The following is a 24,137-nucleotide window of genomic DNA, read 5'->3' as shown; positions in this document are numbered from 1 at the left end:
GGGGGAGGGTAGCCTGGGTTCTGAGGAAGTCCTGTCCTCATCTCAGACTCAACTTGGCCTTCGGAATGAGGAAGGGGCAGGACTCCCAACAGGCTTCTCACCAAGACTAGAAGTTAGAGGCCAATTCTGCATTCCCAGTGCTTCTGCTTTTATTTGGAAAGGAAGTTGCAACAACAGTGGCTCCAATTGCTCTTGGTCATTGTCCTCCTCTCCTCCCCCTGTATGTGTATGATTCTGGGGTCTAATTTAATTAACTTTAGTTAAATGCCCGTATGAAAATCACTTGTCAGTCATAATAAAAGGGAAGTCTGAATGAGGCCCTCTGGTTCCATGAAGATCTTTAAAGGGAAAGAAAAGCGGGGAGGGTGTAGGTAAGTTTTAGGATAAGTAACTTAAAGTGTAAAATATATATCACCAGTTTAGAAGCGGGTTTTGGGGTTTGCTTTCTCCCCTGCTTTATTGGGGAGGACTTGCCATTGCTTTTATGAAGTGCTTGCTAGCCATGGATGCCAACTAACTTCTTCGATTGAAGGCCGGAGGATCATGTCTGGTTCCAGCAGCTGCTTGAGCAAGTCCTGGCATTCGGCCGAGATGCCCAGGTGAGTGGGGAAGGACACACCCTTCTGCTGCTGCCACAGCATCTTGGGAATGTCGGTGTCATCAAAAGGTAGGCTGGCGCAGAGCATGACGTAGAGGACGACGCCCATGCTCCAGACATCACCCTTCTTGCTGTCGTGGGGGATGCCCTGCAGCACTTCGGGGGCGGCGTAGGCGGTGCTGCCGCAGAAGGTCTGGCTCAGCTCCCGGCGTGACTTGGGCAACACCTTGGCGAAGCCAAAGTCAGTCAGCTTCAGGTTGCAGCCCTGCAACAAGGCGTTCTCACACTTAAGATCCCGGTGGGCCACGCCACGGCCATGGCAGTAGCGGATGGCCTCGACCATCTGGCAGAAGAGGGCCTTCGTTCGGCTCTCGGGCAGTGGCCCCCCATTCAGCACGCAGTCAAATACATCCCCTCCCTCAGCCAGCTCCATCACCAGGTAGATTTTACCATCGGCAGACTCCAGCATCTCATACACCTGGATGATGTTCTTGTGGTCCAGGGTACGAACGATCTGGAGCTCCCGAGGCAGGAATCTCTGGATAAATTCTGAGGAAACAAGGGGAGAGGAGGGTATCAGCCCCAAAGAGCCTAGCTCCTCCCTCCCGTCTCCTGCCTTCCACCATGTCTGGGGCTGGTGCCTTCTAGTCACAATGTCAAGTTCCCTTTAACAGTTTTAAACATCTGGATGCTTGGACTGTACAAAGAATAGTTATCTTATTTTTGTAGTTAATACATTATTCAAAGGAACTACACGTCAACCTCAAGGACTGTTGTGAGCAATCTGTGAGACCATGGATACCCAAGTGCTTGGAGATTGTTGGAGCCACTGAAGCTCCTATTCTGAGGCCTGATTTTCCCCCAGTGTGGTGACCCAGCTCCCCTCACCCCTGCCTCGTGACCCACAGTTCTTTCCATGAGCCGGGTCCTTTTCCCATCTCTACCACCTCCGCACCAGCCCCTGCCCTCTGGGAGCCCTGGTCATGGCCTCAGCTGATCTCTTCCCCTGATGGGCTTGGGTTCTGCCTTTGAGGACCCGTCACCTCCTGCCATGTTAATCTTAGATTTTGGAGGGGGTGATGTTCCTGGACTCCCAGCATCCCTCTGTTCCCCCTGACCTACTCCAGAGCCACAATGGCTCTTGCCCTTGGTTTTAGACTAACGGGGAAGAGGAGTGATTCTTCTGACTGGAGGAAGCCCCCACCCACGGCCGCCAGCCCGCCCCCCCTCCCAAGGGGCCCCAGCTCACCTTCTGGCCCTCCCATCTTGTCTATAATTTTAATTGCCACCTTTCTTTGGTGTTTTTTGGAAAATGCTTCTTTGACTTTGGAGTAGGTCCCTTCCCCAATGGTCTTGCCGAGCTGGTACCCATTGGAGAGCAGAAAGTCCTCCATGCTGTGTAGCGTCTCCTTCCTCTCACCCTCTCAGCTCATGCTGCCTCTGCGAGGCAGCTCTACTCCACCATAGCCCTTGGCCGGGTCCCTTTCTCCCCCAGGACTTCATCCACAGCAGCCCCTATCGCTAGAACATTCAGCCGCAGATGGTGGGGAGGGAGAGGGCCAGACATGTTTAAACTCCGGCCCAATTGTGATGTAAATGTGTGACCCTTGGCCAAAATGGATAGTGCCCCTACCTGCCCTCACCAGCACCGGCTGAGCATCGCTGCGCCCCCACCCCCGAGCCGGGCGGTGAGTTGCAGCCCAGCCCGGCGTGGAGGCGCTCTCCGGGCTGTCCGCACTGCCCAGATGCCAGGCTCCTTGTCCTGGACGCCACCGGTTGCTGGAGCCGCCGGCGCCCCCATCGGGCCTCTGGGGGTCTGCGCCTCCCAGGCTCCAGGCGCCATGGCAGGAACCCACCGGCTTCCTGCTCGCGGTGGGTGTTGGGCGGCGGGAGGGTTCCCTGGCGGGAGGAACGGGTTCTGTGAGGTCAGCACGCCCGGCCCGGGTCACAATGCAGCCCTCCCCCTCGACGCCCGTGTCCGCACGCGCCGCAGACACCTGCCCGGCTCCGCCTGGACCGGAGCGTCCTTCCGCGGCCGGGGCTCAGGCAGCTGCGTCCAGCCTGGGACTGGCCTCGGCCTCCAGCAGGTGAGGAGCGGCCCGGGGCGCGGACGCGGGGAGGGAGCGCCCGGCGGTCCGCACGCGTCCTGACCGGCCCTCCCCGTGCAGAGCGACCCGGGGCCTGGACATGAGTGCCCAGGAGCCCCCTCAGGGTCGGAGATTTCCCATTGAGGCCGGAGACTCCCCTGGCCTGGCCGCCACCCCCGAGTCCCAGGACAACCCAGAGCCGGTCGCAACGGAGCACAACCGGGTCAGGTGAGCCGGCGCCCTCCCCGCGCCCCCCCTGCGCTCTCGGGTGGTCCCTGTCCCAGAGGGTCTTGAGCAAAAAGCCGCCCAGGTAAGGGCCCCACGTCCGCGCCCAACCCCGGAGACCAAGTGCACCCCGCGGATGGGTCCCCAACAGCGCCCCCTGTCGCACTGCTTCCCTCAGGCCGCTTCGCCGCTGCCCGGGCTGCCACTGCCTGACGCTGCTGCACGTGCCCATCGACGTCTACCTGGCTATGGGCGGGAGCCCCCGGGCCCGCGCCACCTGAGTGCGCCTAGCACGTCGCGCGCGCCGAGCATGAGACAATGATGCACATTTTAAAATAAAGAATGATGCACATTTTAATAAAGCACAGCATAAACTGTTCTTTCCACTCCGGGCTGGCCGTGTGTGTCTGTCCCGTCGGATCGGGCCGCGGACTTCTCTGCTTCATCCCATAGTACCTTCCCTTCGGCTGCCTCCTCCCTGGGGTCCTCCCAGCCCCAGGGCTCTCCCTTCGGTTCACTCTCTCTGGCCGGGTGCCCCCCTCCCCCCTTTTCTTGCTAGTCATGCACGACCCCTTCTCTGGCAGCCTTTCCTCTCGGACCCTTTCCCCTTATCCTTCCTCTCCCCACCCCTCTCTCGGTCTCCAGTGAAAGTAGTGTTACTGTGCTCCCGGGCCTAGATAAGCTCGGGATTGGAGGGGGTGGGCAGACAACTTGAATAAAGAGAATGACCGCCCACACCAGGCCCATTCAATTCTCCCAAGATGCACTTGGGTTTTGCTACCTGCTGTTTTGTGACCTGGGCATCTCTGGTTTTGTTGGAAGACTTAAGGGCTGCCTCTTCTATTTTGACCCTTGGTTTCTCCTAGAACCGGTGGGACCAGAAAAAAGATTGGGAAATAGGTCATTTGAAAAACTGATTTCTTATTCCTATTTTACAGGTGAGGAAACAGCCTTGAGAGCCATGCTATCATGCTCCTGTGTCCTCAAACTCAATACCCTAAAAGCCACCCACAGGAAGGGCCCATGACAGGAAGTTGCCTGGGAGTGTAGTATTTAAGCTGAACAAGTATTTTCCACTTTCCAATTTTGCTTTAATGAACCTGTATTATTTTAATATTGGAAAAATATATGTAAGCCAAAGATCAGGTTCAGTCTCCTGAGATCTAAGTACAATTGACTTAATTTCCCTCCCCTAATCACATAGGGTAGAAGGCCAGCTGTTCTCAGAGCACTTCAGAATCCCATGGTCACCTGTAAGGTGACTTCTCGACTTCCTCACAAATGCTCCCCTAGGCAGTGCCAAATGTGGGAAGCTTATTGAAGGATATGATGTTGACCAAAAGGTCTACTTTGAAGTGAGGACTTGACGTGACCATTCGGCTCCTGGACCTTTAAGATGGTGGTCACCAACCGGTGGTCCATGAGGTCCGAAAGGTTGGCGACCGCTGCATTAAGACGTCCTGATTCTTTTTAGTTTTTTTTTTTTTTTCTTTAATATATTTTATTGATTTTTTACAGAGAGGAAGGGAGAGAGATAGATAGTTAGAAACATCGATGGGAGAGAAACATCGATCAGCTGCCTCCTGCACATCTCCTACCAGGGATGTGCCCGCAACCCAGGTACATGCCCTTGACCGGAATCGAACCCGGGACCTTTCAGTCCGCAGGCCGACGCTCTATCCACTGAGCCAAACCGGTTTTGGCAAGACGTCCTGATTCTTGAAAGACCCCCACACCTATCTTTCCCCTCCACCATGATAACCCCTGGCATCAGGCACTAGTGCTGGCTTTTCCCTCCTCCTTCACTGCTCTCCACCCGTCCCTCCTGGAGAACCCCTCAGGGACTCTCAGTTCTGTTAGGTGGAACAATCCAGCTGTTTCTATCCCCACCAAGCTTAATGTCGGCCCTCTGCAGCCTAACAACCCATGCTGCTGCTCTGCAGAAAAAGGGCCTCATTCCCTGTAAAGAGTGCTCACCCTCCTTAGGAGGATGTTTTCATTTTAAGGGAGAAAAAAATTATCAGGCTCTGTATTGATACGGTCTCACCATTGAGAGCAACCGAAGGTAGCTTGAGCAAAAAGGAATTCGTTATTTTAAGTGCCTTGGAAGGATATAAGTAGTGATTAAAGCAAGAACTGTAGGAACCAGGCCATCTACCTGGCTATAACCAAGGATTCAATCCCACCAGGACTGCCCCATTGTTCCTCTCTCATCCCAGATTATCTCCTGGGCAGGCAGCACGTCCACAAGCAGCTTAGAAATCCCAAGAAGGGAGAGGTGTTTCTCCCAGTCTCTGTATATCTACCCGTAGAGCAGTGGTTCTCAACCTTGGCTGCACATTAGACTCACCTGGGAATCTTTTTAAAATCCTGATTTCTGGGCCTCATCCTCCGGAAATTCTGTTTCTTTGTTATGGGGTGGGGCCCCAACCCAACATTAGTAACAAAGAAACAGAATTTCCGGAGGATGAGGCCCAGAAATCAGGATTTTAAAAAGATTCCCGGGGGATTCTAATGTGCAGCCAAGGTTGAGAACCACTGCTAGAGGGACAGAAACTGGCCCTTCTTAAATCATGTGTACACACCTTGGGCCAATTACCATGCCAGGAAGATGGGAGACTGTAACTGACAGGCTGGGCCACAGGTAAGCCTTTCCTTGAGGTGTAAGTAAGCCCAGCCAGGTGATTGACAGCATCACCAGAAAATAATGGGTAAAGATGGAGAAAGAAACAAACCAGGAGCAGAGACAGCTTATGCCAAGATTAGAAGATTGGTATGTCTGGGAGCGAAAGAGGCCAGAAAAGAAAGGGTAGAGACTGGCAGGGGCCAGGGTGACAACTCTCTCTCTTTTTTTTTTTTTTAGTATATTTTTATTGATTTCAGAGAGGAAGGGAGAGGGATAGAGAGTTGGAAATATCGATCAGCTGCCTCCTGTACACCCCCCACTGGGGATATGCCCGCAACCAAGGTACATGCCCTTGACCGGAATCGAACCTGGGACCCTTTAGTCCCTAGGCTGACGCTCTATCCACTGAGCCAAACCGGTCAGGGCACAACTCTCTTCTGTGGCAATGAGGAGCCTTGGACAGGATGACCAGATGTCAGGCCTCTGGGTTCTAGTTCAGGCTTTGTCCCTGGCACAGACAATACAGGTCCACCAGGCCTGTGCAGGGCACTGCAGATTCAGTGGTGAACCTGACCGACACGGGCCTGGGCCCTCACAGAACTCACATGGCTACCAATGAACCACCAGGAGGCCTCACGCAGGCAAGCCACTTCCCTTAGGGCCCCTTTCCCCACTGATTGAAAAAAAAAAAAAAGGCACTGGCTGATTTCTTTGGACTTTGCCAGCCCTATAATGCTGAATCCTTCCCATCTTGCCTTCTCCCATCTTTCTTACTTCCTTTGTCCCATCTTCTCAACCTTCCTTTCCTTAACATATATATATGGCCTCATCCCATGTGCTTGGATAGTGAGGGATGCAAAGATTCCAGACACCCACCTTGCCAATGGGCCAGACCCTGGAGCCAGTTCGGTCTAGAATGTCCGTGAGGAGGGCATTGTAGGCGGAAGGAACACTGTGGACAGAGGCAGGAGGCAGAAACGTGCAGGGCAAGTTCCAGGAATTCAGTTCAATCAACTTCCACCAATACCTACCTGGGCCATACCAGGTGCTGAGAGCCCAGGCCTGAATCTGATCACGTGTCCTTGCAGAGCTCAGAATTCAGGGGACCCTGGGGTGAATTCACAGAAGAGAAGCTGGACTGAGACACTGAGTTTGAACTTTGTTCTGTGGGCGGCAGGGAGCACCACAGGCTCCAATCTGGAGCACTTCTCTTTCCTACTTCGCATCTCCTCCATTCTGTCCTCTGCCGCTTCTTCTTTCCACTGAAAAAGTCACTGGCCTAAATTCTAGTCCTGGGTTTGAGTCCTGACTACCATTTACAAGCTGTGCAACCTTGGGCTAGTTACTTAGCCTCTCTGAGTCTCCATTTCCAAATCTGTAAAATGAGATTAATGACACCTGGTGGGAGGTTTCAGTAGTCATGTGAGTACAGCACCAGGCAGGAATCTCTGGCATAGCTAGCACTTGAAGACCAAGAGAGGCTGATGCTGCTCCTACAGTTGACTTCAAGGGGCAGCAGAGAGCTGGCCAGCCAAGTCCCCAGGGACTGGGTGATAACCAGGGAGGGGCTTGGGGAATCCCTCTTGCCTCCCTCTGCCAGCTTCCCAGCAGTTCTGCTCAGAAGCCTACGAACTTGGTAGGGGGGCTTTTCCAGGGGAATCCCCAAGTGGTAAGAGCAGAGTTGCCTCCCTCACCCTGATCCCAAAGCAGGACCCCAGATCCCAGCCTTACTGTCTGGACCTGAGGAATGGGGAGGGGCCCAGGGAAAAGGGGATGCTTGACTCACTGCCTTCCCTTATTCTCGCTCAGACACCTTATTAGCCAGCCCTTCCCTAAGGACTCCTTTTAGAGGGAGGGGGTGAAGTACAGATGGACCCCCAGGTTACCATGGAGATGGCAGGGGAAGGGTTGCTATGTCGTCATGGCAACGATTGACGTCAGCACCATCTTTTCCCATTGCTTGATATGAAACGGGGGCAGCCACTGCAACCACAAGCAAGTTCCCATAAAACCTTCTCCCCTTACTGAGCCAATCAACCAGGGGTCGACAGGCTTAATATAGTTCAGGAGTTAAAAGCACAGACTCTGATGCCAGTCAAACCTTAGTTCCAATCTTCCTCCTGCCTCATCTTAGCTGTGCAAGTTCCTTAAACGTTGGAAGTCTCCTATGTACAATGTGGGTACATAAGCTGGGGAACTCCAGGGTTCATGTGAGGATCCCAATTCTGGAGAATCATGCAGGCAGTGGGCACTGGGCCAACTCGTGTGAAGTCACACTGATGTCAGAGACTGTCCAGAGTCCTGACAGCAGGGGATGATGGACCTTCAGCTATAGACTCACAGTCCCTAGAAGGCTCCTGAGACTTCCAAGGACTGGGTCCCAGAGATTGAGCATCTCAGAATTGGGGGGTCAGAGTGGAGCCAGAGACAATGGAATTTCCAGACTCTGAGGAAACCCCAGATATCGCTTTCCCTGAAACCCCATCACATCTGGACTCTGACCCAACTCGCCTTTTGTCCTCCCCTCTGCCTCATCTGGGTCTCCTTAGCAGCCTCCTCCTCTTGAGCCTCCACCTGCTCCTCTAGGAAAAATGATGAATGAGGAACAGCTGGGAAGAAGACTCAGGAAACCCCAAACCAGGTAGATCAGTGAGTTGGACACCACAGGGATATGGGTGTCCCAGCTCCCATGGCCTCTCCCCACCCACCCTTGGGGTAAGGGCACCAGAATCATCTTCATTCCCTCTCTCTTTCCCAACCCCAGTCCCGATGACCACAGTCCATTCTGCCACCCCTCCGAATCAAGCCCTCATTGCTACTCAATCTGGATTACTCCAGCAGCTCCTAACCAGCCCCTCTGCTTTCTTCCTCACTTGATTCCTCCAGTCTGGACTTATAAAGACCACAAACCCAGCCATGTCATTCTCCTACTTAAATCTCATCTGTGGCTTCTTTACATCACTTGTCCAGCCACTGGACACCCCTCAGCTCTTCACTAAACATTTTTCCCACCTTCCTCCTGCCTGGAATAGCCTCCTTTCCAATCCCACTGACCCTTCAGATCTCCACCAATTGTCACTTCTCAAAGAAGGCTCTGCCCACCTGTTTCTGCCCTCCCGTAGCACCTAATTATCCCACTGTGTACTTACTATATTCTTTTATCCCTGCTGAATGGATTCAATGAGGACATATTCATCCCGACACCCCCAGGGCCTAAAATGGGAGGGCTAAGGATTTTGTAGAATGTCTGCAGATTAGATTAGCTAGCGAATGCCTGCTTGATGAGTCCACCGAGGAGAGGCCACAGTGCTGTAGAAGGAAAAGCAGAGCCAGCTGGCGGTGTCCAGAATGGCTTCCCTAGGGAACTGACACTGGGACTGAGATAAGAAGCAGTTACCCAGGCAAAAACCCGGGGTGGGAAATGGCCCAGCACTGGAATTGGTGTGTGCCATGCGTGAACTTTTTGCTGAAGACACTGGGCAGAGGGACATACTCATGGTTGGAAAGACAACCCTGGTTGCTTTGTGGGAACAGATGGCCTAAGAGATCCAGAGTGGCAGCAGGAGACAATCGGGAGGCTGCTGCAGCCTCCCAGGTACAAGGCCACAGGTACTGGGACCAGGTGTGAGCAGTGGAAATGGAGAGAAGCAATGGGATTTGGGTGTGAATCAGAGAGGACAGGATTTTGTAGCTCCTTGAATATCGAAAGGGAAGAGTATAGAACCAAGCCCAGATTTCTAGTTCAGGCAACGGAGAAAAGGGCCAAGCTGGGGAACATGAGAGGAAGGGCAGGTGCTGGGCATGTTTCCTGTGAGGTGGGGCATCTAGGGTCGGGGTCCAAGAGACAGGTGTGGAGCAGGGAAGAGAGGTCAGGGCTGAAAGAGAGAAGTGAGTCCCTGACACAGGGGACACCAAAGGCGTGGGAACCGATGAGAGCAGAGTCCCTCGGGACAGACTGCGGGGCCGGGACACCTATGTTTAGGCAGTGAGCAAAGAAGAAATTTGCCGCGTGGAAGCAATCAGTACGATAGGAAAATCAAGAGTGCAGTGTCCAGAAAAACAAGGACACAGAGTACTTCAACCAGGAGAGTATGTGACTGTGTCAAGTCAGATAAAGCCTGGAGAGCATCCTTTGGATTTAGCAACAAGGTCAGTGGTGATGACCTTGGTGAGGAAAGGTGGGGGCGGAAGCCACACTGTGTGAGTGCCGAGGTAGAAAGAGTGTGCATACAACTCTTTCAAGAATGTTGGCTGTGAAGGGATCTGGAGAAGGACACAGGGTTGAAGGAGGGCTTTCTTTTTCAAAGATAGGAAGGACTACAGCCTTTTTGTTTGCTGCTGGGAAGGAGCCGTCAGGGAGGGAGAGGTTGGAGAGAAAGAAAGGGGAAGGAATGAGAGGAGAATCCCTAAGGAAGGAAAAGAGATTAAATCCCCAAATGTGGTTGCACAATTTGGGGGGGGGGGGCAAGTCAGGACCTGTACTGGACTCTGGGGGCTCAAAACAGCTGCCCACTCTCCCCAGCAGCCAGTATGAGTCACTGGGGGGAAATAGCCCCAACTGGCAGTGTGGGGAAGGGAGCTGGGCCAGAACGCTGCTCAGGATCCCCAGGGGTTGAGGGCTCTGATCCCTGAACCCCATGCTCTGAGCAGGACAAGGGCACAGAAGAGTTGTCTCTCTTAGTTGGGGGTCGGGGGGGGGGGGGGCAAACAGAGTAGTAGGAAGCCAGGGTTTTACTTTGGGCTTTATCTCTGAACCTGTTTCCCGTTCTGCAAAGAGTGGGTTAGACCAGATTAAGGACTTTTTAGGGGGAGGGGAGGTAGTCAGGAACCCTTTCTAGATTCTTTCCAGAAATATACTTGTGTCTGGAACTTTGCAGACAGCTTAGGGTCCTGAAGCTCCAGAAACGCATTCCTGAAGTAGATAAGAATTCCTGACCTGGAGCTGGCTGAGAGCCTCTGACATTGAAGAGTGCCCTGGAGCAAGGGGGAAAGGCTCTTAAAGGGCGAGTGAGCGAGTGAGCGGGGCTCCTCAGCCTGGGAGCAGGGAGGCCTTTTGAGGTGTGGGTTCCACCTGAGCACACACACCATCAGGTGTGAGCGTGGAGGCTGGAGTGGAACGGGAAGGTTTATTCAACCGGCAGCTGGCCTTCCTGCCCTCCGCCCCCTCTCGCTGCCTCTGCCCGCCCTTGCCCTTCCGTCCCAGGTCCCGGGGCCATGTCCAGGGGACGCTTAAGATCTGGTGACCAGCTCTCTCCCACCAAAGCGGCTGGTGAAGTCAGACACCGGACTGGACCCGCCAGAGGGGCTGGCGCTGCCCCCACCCACGCTGCCAGCTGCGGCCGCTGCTAAAAACAGCCGGCCCAGGGGGACTATGGGCTTTCAGGCCCCTCCACGCCTGGGCAGGTATTAAAGAGGCCGAGGCCGGCCAGGCGGCCTGGACACCATGCTCTTCACCGAGACTGCCCACTTCGTGGTGAATTTCCTTCTTTCCCGGTGAGGGGGCTGCGGGGGGCGCCAGCAGGATCAGGGGCCTGGCCTGGCAGGTGGGGAAGGAGGCGCTAGGCCCTGGGGAAGCCCCGATGGGGGCCTCCAATCCCCCTCCCAGTCCCGCGAACTCCACCAGGAGTGACCCCGGCCTTCGAGGCGGCCCCTCCTCCCCCTCGCGGTCCCCTCCTGGGGTGACCGCTGCCCCACGTCCCCGCAGGCGACCCCGGGCCACGCCACCGCACCGCCTGGACCAGGAGCTGTGTTTCTGGGGCTACCGGGGCCCGTCCCCGCCGGCGCCCGCCGCCCGCCGCAGCCTGGGCGACTACTGGCTGAGCCCGCAGCGCCGCCTCCCGCCCGGCGCCGCCTGGCGCTGGCCGGCGCGCAACCTGCTGCTGCTGCCGGGGGCCACGGGCCTGGCCGACATCCCCTCCGCGCGCTGGCCCAGCTGCTACGGCGCGCGCCCGCGCCTCACGTGAGCGAGGGACCAGGGGGAGCGGGGCTCTGGGAGGGGCGGGGCCTACCGCCGGGGGCGGGGCCTGTGAGAAGGGGCGGCTCCCCACAGCCGAGTAGCCAGTCAGGAGTTGGATGGGCTGGGCTTGACGGTTCCTGCGAGCGGGAGGAGGGGCGGAACTGCGGAGGGCGGCGCCTGAGGGGCTGAGAGCGGGTGAGGGGCGGGGCTAGGCGGAGTGGGCGGAGCCCTGGGGGCGTAGGGGAGCCTTGCTCCCATCTTGTCTGCCAAATTTTCCCGCCCTCCAGGTGGACGCACCGGTGGCAGAATATTAACTACCAATTCCTGGGCAAGAGGAAGAGACATCTAGTTCCTCTGCGCCCGTGAGAACCGGTAAGGGGCGGGGCCTGGAGAGGGGGCGACCACGGAGGGGCGTGTTGTGGGGGCGGAGCCTAGGGGAGGGTTGGGGCAAGGCCTGAATGCGAGGTGGGTGCGCGGCTGCTGCAGACTTCAGGACCAGGAGGAGTTGAGCTGAAATGGAAGAGGCACGTGGGCCCGGCTGGTGTGGCTCAGAAGGCTGAGCATCGACCTATGAACCAGGTCAGGATTCGGTCAGGGCACCTGCCCCAATGGCAGGATCAATCCCCAGTAGCAGGCATGCAGGAAGCAGCTGATCAATGATTCTCTCTTATCATTGATGTATCTATCTCTCCCTCTCCCTTCCTCTCTGAAATCAATAAAAATATATATTTTTTAAAAAAAGGAAGAGGCACACGGGCTGGGTGGGGGTCTCTGCGGTGTTATTTATCCCTGCCTTTCTCGTACCACCACATGCATATTTTAAAAGATTAGCATATTTTAACTATATTAAAATTCCTGTTCTTCAGAAGACATCTAAAAAAGTAAAATAAGAGTTCCAAACAGGGCTCCTCAAATAATGCCAACTTTGTGCCCTGCATGAGGAGTGCTGGGACCAGTTAGGTCTTGGCTTTGGGCACCAACTGGATCAGGAGTGACTCCAGCCCTTGGCCTGGTGACTAAGCCTAATAACCTCAGGGAAGGAAGGCAGGGTCCGCTTGACAGGCACTGTCATGGTGATCATCCTGTGTGCGCGCGCATGCTTTCATTTCTGCGCATCTCTGAGCGTCTGCATCCTTTCAGCATGGCTCAGTTTCTGTGTATCTGTCTATCTCTGGCCTCTGTGTCCATTTATTCAACAAATATTTATCAAGGGCCTTTTTAGTGGTTTGTGTCAGGTTTATACACTGAGTCGCAGGGTTCACATTTAGTGAAACAAGCAGTTGAAGTCCCTGCCCTCATGGAGCTTATATTCTGGTTGGGGAGACAGACAAAAAGGGGTCAGAGGTAAAATGTTCTGTGTTTAAGAACAAGGTGGGCCAGATGCTACTTTTTATGTAGTGGGCAGGATTTGGTTGTGTTCACAGACCTAGAAGAGTGCCTGACTCTTAATTGGGGCTCAGTCAATGTTGAATGAATGCATTTGTTGGTCAGGATGTCTTGACTGAGGAGGTTAACTCTCAGCCAAGGCCTGAAGAACGAGGGGGTCAACCACTCCAGACCCCGGGAAGAGTGTTCTGGACAGAGGAAACAGCATGTGGCTAGGAGTGTCCTCTGGCCTCTGGCTGGCTGTCCTCAAGTACCCCTATTGCCATCTCTGTTCCTGTCTATTGTTTTTGTGATCTTGGGAGCCACAGGGCAGGTTTAAACAGGGCCCCTCCAGGGTGTCTAGAGTGAGGTCACTGCAGAGCTAATTCACCCCACCAAACCATTCTGGCCTGACCAGGCCGGCCTGGCCATTTCCCTAAAAGCAACCCCTCCCCCAACCCCACCCCCAGCAGCCTCAGTCCCCAGACCTCTGGCTCCTTTCCAGGGTAGTATCCTGCAGCTCGGAAGGAAGGAAGTCCTTCGTCCTGTCTAACCACAGTCCCTGCTGGCCAGCCCTTCCTCTCATTCTGTCTTGTGGGCAGAGGGGAGGAGATGGGCTGGCTCTGTGGGAGCAGGTACTGCCTGGACTGAGAGCCCAGTAAAGACCTGACAGAGTGGGGGTGACAACGCCCCTGCATTCCCCAGGAGATAAACCTCAGAGGGGCAGAGGTAGTCATTCACCTTGGAAGCCTCTGCCACATCCATTATCTCATTGAACCCTTCAACACGCCCCTTTTTTACAGATGGAAACTCAGGCAGGCCCAGAGAGGAAAACATGGCAAAACTGGGACCAGAACCCGGTCTCCTGATAAAGTAGAAATAATCATAACAAATAATATTTATTGCACATTGATCTCTGCCAGGTACCATGCTTAAGCTTTGCATTCAATTATCTTTCTTTTTTTTAAAAAAAATATTTTTATTGATTTCAGAGAGGTAGGGAGAGGGGGAGAGAGATAGAAACATCAATGATGAGAGAGAATCATTGATTGGCTGCCTCCTGCATGCCCCACACTGGGGATCGAGCCCGCAACCAGGCATGTGCCCTGACCAGAAATCAAACCGTGACCTCCTGGTTCATAGGTCCATGCTCAACCACTGAGCCATGCTGGCTGGGCTCAATTATCTTTCTTAAGCCTCATCACACCCCTGGGAGGTGGGTACCATCATCATTTTCATTATCCTCCGATGAGACTGAGGCTCAGAGCCATTAGATGACTTGCCCAAGGGCATCTGCTAGTTCATGGCAGAGCGGCATGTGAGGCCAGGCAGCCTGGCATGCTCAGCTACACACCCTGTGCCCTGTGGTTCCAGAGGAGTGTCACAGATGTCTGTTTTCCAGAGATTTGGGAAGACAGACTTCAGGTTCACCGCATCATGGTCCTGGAGCTGACTTGGGCCAAGCCAGGATGAGCAGAAAGATGGCCTGGGAGCACTGCACAATCTCCTGCCCCTCTCTGAGGGCGAAGATGACCTAACTCTGACCTCTCCTGGGCTCCCTGCCCTTTAGTGCCCAAATAAAGCCGCTTCCGCCTCTCTGTGGCTCTCTCAGTTCTCCCCATTCCCACACAAGGAGTTAGACTGAGCCCAGGGGTTGGGGCATCTGTTGTCACCCCCAATCTCCCCACTGCACCCATTCCCACCCATGAACCCCCCAGTAGGGTAGACTGGATGAACCAGACCTGGCTCCTGCTCTCCAGACTCTCACAGTGATAGAAAGAGAAAAGCAGAGATATACTTCAGCTCAGTAAAATGCCGCGGGGGTGGGGGAATGATGACACTAGTTTCTATGAGGCACAGAGAGTCTTCTGGGCCAGAAAAGCCTACAGGAGGGGTCCCTTGAGCTGAATCTTGATGGGTGAGCATCAGGGAAGGCACACACGTGGCACAGCAGTGCAGGCAGAACTGGCAGCGTGGAGAAAGGTTTGGTGATTTGTAGGTGGAAATGGTCGTCTCACTGATGGAATGGTGAGACTGGCAGCCAAGTGGACTTGGACTAAAATGAAGCTAGCTGGGCTTGGAGCTTCAAAGAAAAAAATTTTTTTTTGCTTCCAAGAGTTTGAAGGCCAAAGTAGAGAGTGAGACATTCTCCAGAAGGAAGTAGGGAGACATGGACAGGTTTAAAGCAGGGGAGGGACATGGTCCCGTCAGGGCATCTCCAAGCCTTGAGCCCTCCGGGGTCTCAGGTCCACGCTGGCGGGCAATGAGTGATCTCCAGCCCTCAATCAGTTCCAAGGTGCCTGGAACCTGTCGCAGTGCCTCCCGCTTACACACGCTCCCAGCTCCCACGCAGGACAGTCCCAGCGCTGTCTTCAGGAGCCCCTCCTCTCTAGTGGATCCCGTCTAATCCTGTGGCTTCAAATTTGGAACCCGCCCCCCCAACTCCTCTGAAGTCCAGGTTTGTTGATCCATTCACTGCAGCCTGTGTCTCCACTCTAATAAGCATCTCAAACTTTAACTCTGAGGCTGCACTCATACTCCCCAGCACCGAGAAGATGCCGTGTGAGAAGTGCTGAGTGGGAACCCTAAGCCCAGAGGTATGGCCCTATGTGGTGGGGAGAGCCATTCCTTCCTCCTGGGGCATCTGAAAGTCCTCAGGAGTGGTTTGGTCTGGGTTTTAAGAGGAAAGTAGAAACGCAGCAAGCAGAGAAGTGGAGAAGCATTCGAGGTGGAGGGAACAGCATGTCCCCGGCCCTGAGGTGGTCGAAGCTCAGCCTCTGAACTAAAAAATCCAGTAAATCTGAAGTTCAGTGGACTGAGGAGAAAATGAGGACAAGGGGGCCAGGAGCTCAATCTCTCAGAGGCACCGGGGGAGGGCCACCGGGATGCCAGGCCCATTGTGCGGTCAGAAGGGAAGGAGAATTTGTGGATGGACTGGGAGGGGACAGACAGATAAGTATGTGCTGGAGGGGGGCTCCAGGGGGTGTCTTTCTGGGAAAAGTCACTAAAAGGAGGTCCCAGGGGGACACTTTGGGGTGCAAGACAAGAGAAAGAGAATCCTCAGGGTTCTGGAGGGAGGCAGATTCCTTTACCATTTAAGGAAGATATTGAGCCAAATAAATCTCCCTCTGAGCAATTCAGTATCTGGTCAGTCTGGATCAGCCTGGTCAGTCCCTCTACCACCTGCCCCAGAAGATTGTTGATGGAGAGACTGCAAGGTTTTCTCAGGGTGGTCCTACCCTCATCTCTTCTCCCCGGGGCAGGGAGGGAAGAGAGGGAAGGAAATGGGCACACTGTTGAGTCCTAACTTTGTGTCAGGCCTTTGCCTGGCATGTCATGTAATGGAATCTAGGAACATTGTTGAATTTCCCGGGTGCTCCTCGCCTCAGGAGCTCGGTTTTACAGGCTTCACTGGCTGGCACTAGCTCATTTATCTCACAGTAGCCCTAAGAAGTGGATACTGTTATTCCCATTTTACAGATGAGAATACTGAGGCTCAGAGAGGGCCTAAAGAGACACACAACTAGGACATGATGGAGCCAGCTCTTCACCACTACAACTGGCTCAACACAATAACTCACTGAACCCTTTCTACAACCTGAAGCGGCACCCAGCGCCCTCATTTTAGAGTGGGCATGGTGAGGGTCAGGGTGGGGAAGAGTCTTGTTAGGGTCACAAAGCTGGAAGATAACCGTAATTTGGGTCCAGATCATTGGAGGAAGAGGCTGAATGGGAGAGGTGATGAGCAGTGTGGAGAGAAAGGGGTGGGACTGGGGACTGGTCTGGGAGAGAATTTTAGTTTCCCTTTTAAAGGGACTTCCCCTAAGTGGGGGTTTTTGGCTGGAAAGTTGTAAGCAATCCACATTCCACCTCTTCCCCAACGACACTCAGGATCTAAAAAGAAACTGAAAGTTGGGAAAGTGGAAGGGAGAGGTTCAGGGCAGCCCAGAAAAACAGGATTGAATTTCTGGTGACTTCATCAAGCCTGGGGGAGATATGTAGGTGAACTGAGATTACACACCTCTTGGCTATTGGAGAAACAGCCAGAGAAACGACTCTGGGACAGTGCCTGGGCTGGGCCCTGTGCATTACGCAGCCCCCCGCTCCCCGCCCCCCACCCCGCCGCCACCACACACAGAGACCAGGGGAAGAGAGAGGAAAGGAGTATTGGGATGATCACTTAGTAAGTTCTGTCTAGTAACTTACTAAGTTGTGTCTAATAACGGGTGTATACCTGAAATCAATATAATAATGTATGTCAATTATAATTGAAAAATTTAAAAATGATATTTTTAGGTCTGGGCTGCCTAAAATTCTGAAAGGGAACTTTCAGAATCCCTGTCCCTGTGATTTAGTGACTGGTTGCATGGTGGGTCCCAATAAAGGCCCTGAAGTAGCTCAGTATCTAGACCAGGTTCAAGGCTAAGTGATTGGCAGCGAGGCTGCAGGCCTGCATCCTCCTGACTACCTTGTCAGAACCTAGCATACCCAGGATGCCAGAGATCACGTCACCGGCCGGCAGCCCTGTGACTGCCTTGCCGACATCTGACTGCTCCTCCCAATCCCAAAGCATCAGAACCCCTTGTGGATGCCTCCATCTGAACTTAGCATTGCCCTGCTCTGCAGAGCTTCTGAAAACCACTTTCTGCTAGTCCTGACCTCCCCCGCTTCTGCTCACGTAAACTCTCCTCCTGGGGGGGGGGAGGGGGGCCTTCGGTTTCCTCCTCTGTAAATGGAAACAAAGATGCTACATATCTCACTGGTTGGAAGGAATGTATGGGAAGCAACATGTAATCAGTGCTAGCAGCTTTGGTTATTATTACTGCTGGTCATTCCTGCCTTGTTAAGCGCCATGTCAGTATTAAAGATCTCCTCAGTGGCCAAGGTCTCCATGATTCTGTCCTCTGGGGTTTTCCCTCCCCCTCTCTGCTGGCTCCCTCCCCGGCTCCTTTCTGGGGTCATCTCCTGCTGCCTGCCCCTCCAATGGCAGTGCTCCTTACTGCCCTGTACTTTCTGGGTGACCTCATGTGTTGTGTGGCTCCTGTTAAAAGCAGTGACCGGAGGCCCAGATTTTGTGGGGTCAGTTCTGACTTAAAACCTTCTGTCGGTTGTCCCTGGATGGTCTCTAGTCAGGCTGGGCCCTGGCCTTTGTGATCTCATGTCTATGTGCTGAAGTGTCCTGGTCATCTCCCCGAGTGTCCTCTGGGCACCTCACACTCAACAAGTCTAGATTCAGCAAACCCCTCCCAATTATTTTTTTCCTCCGCTGCCTTGTCTCAGTCAAAGAATTCACTTTGCTAGCTGTCACCCCCAAACAGAAATGTGGTCAACAACTTCATCACTTCCTTCTCCCCACTCAACCAACCCCTTTACCCCGCCAGTCACCGAATCCTAGGGAGCCTGTCTCCTGAACTTTCCTCCGGACTAGGCCTTTCCCTCCATCCACGTCCTCACACAAGCCAATTGCTGTTCTCCCTTTGTCCTGCTCTAAGCTCTTCCTCCATCCCCTGGCCCACCCACATGCCCCCTCTCCACGCTGCCCACGATCCTCGTCTGGTCTTTCTTTTCCCCTTTAGGGATTGCCTGTCTCTTCCCTCAATGGGAAACCCCTGTGAGCAGGGCCTGTGTGACTCACAGTTGACACTCTGCCTTGGTGAGAACAGAAGGAATTCCAGTCTTTGTGAGTTTGAATCAGAGCCCAACCTCTCACTGTACAGATAAGCAAACTGAGGCCCAAGAGGAGAGGGGACTGGCTCACAGTTACAGAGCAGGAAGAGGCAGACCTGGGGCTAGAACTAAGGTCTCTGGGTCCAGGTGATGTTCCTGGAAGGAGACAGGGACCCTGGGGCTGGGAACACCCCTCTGCCCAGCTGGCCCAAGAACCAGCCTCTCTCCTGCCCATACCAGACCCCGCCTGAGCTGTGCCAACTCACCATTCCTAAGGCCTCCACGGGGACCTAGCCACTCGCTGATGTCTTCCCCCATCTCTAGGCCTTTCCTGACTAGGAAGGCCCATCCTCCATCACTGACTAGGTAGTGCTTACTCCCACCCCACCTGGCATCTGATCTGATCCCCACCACAGGGCCCCCCTCAGAGATCCCAAAATGCCCCCCAGCCTCCTTTATGGGACAGTGTTCTCTGCTGCCCTCCTCCATCTTCAGCCCCACCCTACATCTCTCTGAGGTCCCAGGCTTCCTGCCAGGGAAATTCATTCCTTTCTGTCCATGGGGACTAGGAGCTTCTCGGACCAGGGCCGGGGGCTGAGCCTTACCAGAGAGCTGGGAACAGATGGGGGATGTTTGAAAACATGGGGTTTCTAGTCTCTGCAGCTTCCCTTCCCCCATGTATCCTGGAGTCACCCTGTTTTCCCATTCCTCCTTTCCCTGCCACTCTTCCTGGCCAAAGTTCACACCTCAAAGATTCTGACCACCACAGCCTCAGGGACCCACTGAAGCACACCCAGCACCCATGAGCACACATACAAAGTATTCACTCTTTTGTCCACACACCCATAGACATCCTCTACACAGCCACACACACTCATAGGAATACACCCAGTCACAGCCAGACAATAGTCAGCAACATGCAATCTCAAGGACAGACAAGCACACACCCAGAAAGTCTCAGAGTCACCAAGAGTCACCCTAAATACACACAGTCACACAAGGATACAGACTCACACAACCACAGCTGTACACACCTGGTCACACACACATGCAGAGTCACAAAGTCTCACACACAGACAGATACAGAGCAATACACAGTCACACACAGAGAGAAACAGACACACACAGTTGCACACAGGCCCCTGGAGACGCAGAACAATGGACACATTGTTTGGGCTGGCAGCAGCTGGGGAGGAAGGAGCAGCAGTGTGGACAGAGGAGGCGGTGGGGGCTGCTGTACCCACCCCCTCACTCCTGCAGCATCCTCTAAACCTCTTCCTTTTTCCAGAAGCCAGATTCTGCTGGGACCTAGATTTGCTGAGGGCCTGGGCTCCCATGCATCCCCCTGCCTGCAGCCTCCAGCAACGTCCGATGGATAATGCAGGGGCTCCCTGCGGACCAGACTCCTTCTGAGGATCTGGGGACTCAGGGTCCTTTAGCTCTGATGCTCCTTTCTCCTCCTGGGATTATCCAAGCAATTTGCCTCTCATCCCCCGAAAGGCAGTGCCTGGAAATCAGGAGCCTTGGGATCTGCTCTTAACCTCTGACCTCAACTTCTCCTCAACTCACCCACACCCTCCAGCTAAGCCCTACCAGCTCAGGTGGGTAGCTCCTGGCAGCACTGTGGGTTCCCTATTGTGGCCAACACAGAGATGCAGGTCACCACGTCCATCCCTTTGGCAGTGGGTAGAGAAGTCACTGTCATATGAGAGCTGCAGCTGGGCCTGGTGTCCCCCCAACCACCACCCCAAAGCTAGTTCTTCTTGCTTCCCACTCTGACCAAGCGGCCCTAGATCTCAACAGAGAATTCTTCCCGGGGTTTCCTTACAGCCTTCAGCCCATTGTAGCAGGTCTCTTGGCTCTTTCTTACCCTCAGCTACTGGTATGTGCTGTGTGCCCTTGAACATGTCACTTTCCTTTTTTGAACCTCAGTGTCCCATACTATAAAATGGGAGGGTGCTAATGAAGCTGAGAGTGTTATGTATCCAATTGTGGGTGGGGATGGAGATATAAGAGTAAGTGCTGAATGTAGAAGCCACCGCAGCCTATCTCTCCACCCCCATGTTGCCTGCTCTGTGGTTAGAGTTCCTGATTTCTCAGGTGTGTGTGTGAGGGGGGGGAGAATGCGGGGGGGGGGGGGGGATATGCCCATCCCTGAGAACCTTGGTCCTCTCAGGAGGCCTTACCCACTGTAGGTTGGAGGGAAGATGGGCACCAGGCTGAGCTAGCTGTCCAGGAGACAGCCTTGCTTTTGTAGCACTTTGCTTCCTCCAGTTCCCATCCCCTTCCTGCTGCACAGTGACAACACACACAACCCCTTCACCCCAGGCAGCTGCACATATACACATCTGGGGCCAGCCAGGCCGCTGGGGTTCCCATGGCCTGTCCAGGCTTGGAGGGAGCCTTGGTGATGTCCTACCCCTCCTCTTCAGGAAGGTTTGTTGATCCCCTTCCTGGGGTACCTCTGCCTGCTTCATGGGGAGTCCTGATGTAGGGGAGCAGGTGTGGGGGGGGAGAGCACCGGACAAGTCAGACAGAGTATAACAACGTCTTTGAGCCCCAGGCTCCTCAGCTGTCAAAGGGAGATGAAGATGCCCTTCAAGGTCGCAGGACCACCTTCAAAGTGCCCAAGCTGAGGGCATGAGGGACCAAGAGTGAGCTTGTCTGTGGGGGCTCAGCATGACTGGCCACCAAGGACTGAGCGGAGGGATGAGGATGGGGCCTCGTCTCACCGGTCTGACCAGAACGATCCAACATGTGGTCAGACCCCCAGGCTGGCTCGGGCAGGCCCGCAGGGGAGTGGGCGGGACCTCGCACCTGTCTTGGGCCTGAGGGGGTGCAGATCCTAGCGAGGGGCCCTGCAGCTTCGATGACCGCATTCTCTGGAGCATAACTCACGACCAGCATGTGATGAGGTAGCCCTTCAAGAGTTCTAGGGGGAGGCTGCCAGGGCAGGACCGAGGCAGTGGGGCTACTCCTGGCGCCGAGAGGCGGGCGTGAGAGGAGGGGATGTTTGCTCGCTCCCCTTCCCTCCAGCAGCGCGCCCCTCTGCCCAGCCCGCCAAGAACCCGCCTCGCTCCTTCCACATCACACCCACCTGCCGTGCGGGCTGGGGGACCAGACCTCCAGCATCGCCACTGCACTAGCGGGGCGCGCGACCTGAGCCCGCCCCCGCCCCTCGATTGGGCGCTCATTTAAATGCCCAGCCACGCCCCGAGCTCGGGGCCCAGATATATAGGCGGCTCGGCGGGCGGCGGGCGGCATTCTGGCGCGGAGCTGAGCGGCGGCGGGCGCAGCTTTCGGGTCGGGCGGAGCGGGGGCGCAGCTCGGTTTCCCCCGACACCCCTCCCCCTCAGGCGCGAGCCCCACCCCCTCGCCGGCCAGGCCGACCCCACCGAGTGATCCCCTGCGGCGCGAGCCCGGGGCGGCTCCGGGCGCCCCCCCCAGCAGACCCCCGCATCATGGGCAGCCAGAGCTCCAAGGCTCCCCGGGGCGACGTGACCGCCGAGGAGGCAGCAGGCGCTTCCCCCGCTAAGGCCAACGGACAGGTGGGTGCGCTGGCACGGCCCGCCCTGGCCCCCTCCTCTCGCTCCTCGTCCCCTCTAGGGCCCTGAGCCGGGGCCGCGCGCTTTGTCCGGCCCGGGACACGCGGCAACCCCCTCCCCCGCCTGGTCCCTTTGTTCTCGGCGCCGCAGCCCCCGCGGGCGAAGCGAGGGGAGGGGCGGGGAGGGGGCGCCGGCCAGGCCCCGCCGCCTTCTTTGTTCGCCGCCCCGGCCCTCGGCGCTGCCCCCGGGCCGCCCCGAGTGCCGCGCGGGGAACAAAGGGCCGCGCCGAGGGGGCGCCCAGGGGCCGTGGGGCGGGTACCCTCCCCTCCGAGCACTCCCCCCGCAGCCGCAGCCCCAGCCTCGGTGGCCCCCCGCCCTTTTTCAGGGGGTAGTCGGGAGGAGGGGAGAGCCAGCGGTGGGTGGGGGGCCGTTTACACAAAGCAGGAGGCCGGGACGTGGGCCGTCCAGGTGCGGGAACAGCGCCCCGGGGCGGCTTCCCGCCCAATCTCGGCAGCACGGCTGGCGGCCCGCCCGGCCCCGCGGCCGCCTGCGGGTCTGCGCGGAATGGAGAGCGCGCCCCGGGGAAGTGGGTGGGGGCCACGGGACCCCAGCGCCTCCTGCCGGCCGCGGCCTCCGCTCTCGGCCCCAGCGCGCCTGGAAGGGCAGGCGGGAGATGTTTGACGGGATCCCGGGTGCGGGTGAGGCTGCAGGAGGAGTCGAGCCCCCGCTGTCTGGAAGGGATAGAGGCGGGCTGGAGCGGGGTGGCGTCCTGAGCCTCACTGCTGTCTCCTCTGCCCCGCAGGAGAATGGCCATGTGAAAAGCAATGGAGACTTATCCCCCAAGGGTGAAGGGGAGTCGCCCCCTGTGAACGGAACAGAGGAGGCAGCCGGGGCCACTGGTGATGCCATTGAGCCAGCACCCGCTAGCCAGGGAGCTGAGGCCAAGGGGGAGGTACCCCCCAAGGAGACCCCCAAGAAGAAGAAGAAATTCTCTTTCAAGAAGCCTTTCAAATTGAGTGGCCTCTCCTTCAAGAGAAATCGCAAGGAGGGTGGGGGTGAATCGTCTGCCTCCTCACCCACAGAGGAAGAGCAGGAGCAGGGGGAGATCGGTGCCTGCATCGAGGAAGGCACTGCCCAGGAAGGGAAGGCTGTCGCCACCCCGGAGAGCCAGGAGCCTCAGGCCAAGGGGGCAGAGGCTAGCGCTGCCTCCAAGGGCGGAGACACAGAAGAGGAGGCAGGGCCCCAGGCTGCAGAGCTGTCCACGCCCTCGGGGCCAGAGAGTGGCCCTACACCTGCCGGCGAGCAGAATGAGTAGCTGGGTTGGGACAGGTGGGTGATCTCTAAGCTGCAAAAACTGTGCTGTCCTTGTGAGGTCACTGCCTGGACCTGGTGCCCTGGCTGCCTTCCTGTGCCCAGAAAGGAAGGGGCTCTGCCCCCTCCCAGCCACGTTCCCTTTCCTCCTTTCCCTCCTGTGGATTCTCCCATCACCCACCTGGTCTTCCTCTTAAGGCCAGTTGAAGATGGTTTCCCGTTAGGTTAGTGATGTGAAATGCTCCTGCCCCTGTCCCTACCTCTTTCCCTGTCCCCACCCCTACATAAGGCAATTGCTGTTTTCCTCCCCAATTCTTTTCCAAGTAGGTTTTGTTTACTCCCCAAATCCCTGAGCCAGATGTGGGGTGCCTACACTCCTAAACCCTGAGTGTCCAGCCTTCCCTGTTTTTAGTCTCGTGCTGTGCCTCGTGGCACCTGGGCTAGGGGAGGACACTGCCCCTGTCTAGGTTTTTATAAATGTCTTACTCAAGTTCAAACCTCCAGCTTGTGAATCAACTGTGTCTCTTTTTTGACTTGGTAAGCAAGTATTAGGCTTTGGGGTGGGGGGAGGTCTGTAATGTGAAACAACTTCTTTTCTTTTCCCCCTCCCATTGTTGTAAATAACTTTTAATGGCCAAATCTCAGATTTGTACTTTTTTTTTTTTGTCTAACTTTTAAAACCATTCTCTTCCACCTGGTTTTACTGTAACATTTGGAAAAGGAATAAATGTTGTCCCTTTAGTGGTGCTTTTTAATG

General features: G+C 55.5%; 3 protein-coding genes across 3 annotated transcripts; 2 read left to right on the top strand and 1 right to left on the bottom strand.

Annotated features, from left to right (window-relative positions):
- Positions 1 to 4: 4 nt before the first annotated feature.
- FAM229A (family with sequence similarity 229 member A) lies at positions 5 to 3,272 on the top strand. Its single transcript, XM_070403220.1, has 3 exons — positions 5 to 2,685; positions 2,767 to 2,913; positions 3,089 to 3,272. The coding sequence occupies exons 1-3, from the start codon at positions 2,549 to 2,551 to the stop codon at positions 3,189 to 3,191; spliced, it is 387 nt and encodes a 128-aa protein (XP_070259321.1). The 5' UTR covers positions 5 to 2,548; the 3' UTR covers positions 3,192 to 3,272.
- Positions 483 to 1,992, bottom strand: TSSK3 (testis specific serine kinase 3). The gene is made up of 2 exons (XM_070403221.1): positions 1,848 to 1,992; positions 483 to 1,147 (listed from the first exon to the last, which is right to left on the bottom strand). The coding sequence occupies exons 1-2, from the start codon at positions 1,990 to 1,992 to the stop codon at positions 483 to 485; spliced, it is 810 nt and encodes a 269-aa protein (XP_070259322.1).
- An 18,532-nt stretch (positions 3,273 to 21,804) lies between the features above and the next one.
- Positions 21,805 to 24,121, top strand: MARCKSL1 (MARCKS like 1). The gene is made up of 2 exons (XM_070403219.1): positions 21,805 to 22,072; positions 22,872 to 24,121. The coding sequence occupies exons 1-2, from the start codon at positions 21,986 to 21,988 to the stop codon at positions 23,382 to 23,384; spliced, it is 600 nt and encodes a 199-aa protein (XP_070259320.1). The 5' UTR covers positions 21,805 to 21,985; the 3' UTR covers positions 23,385 to 24,121.
- The last annotated feature ends 16 nt before the right edge of the window (positions 24,122 to 24,137 follow it).

Source organism: Myotis yumanensis, unplaced genomic scaffold (genome assembly GCF_028538775.1).
Source record: "Myotis yumanensis isolate MYYU_CA2020_CCGP unplaced genomic scaffold, mMyoYum1.0.hap1 SCAF_2, whole genome shotgun sequence".
NCBI lineage: Eukaryota > Metazoa > Chordata > Mammalia > Chiroptera > Vespertilionidae > Myotis > Myotis yumanensis.
This window is presented reverse-complemented; position numbering and strand designations above follow the sequence as displayed.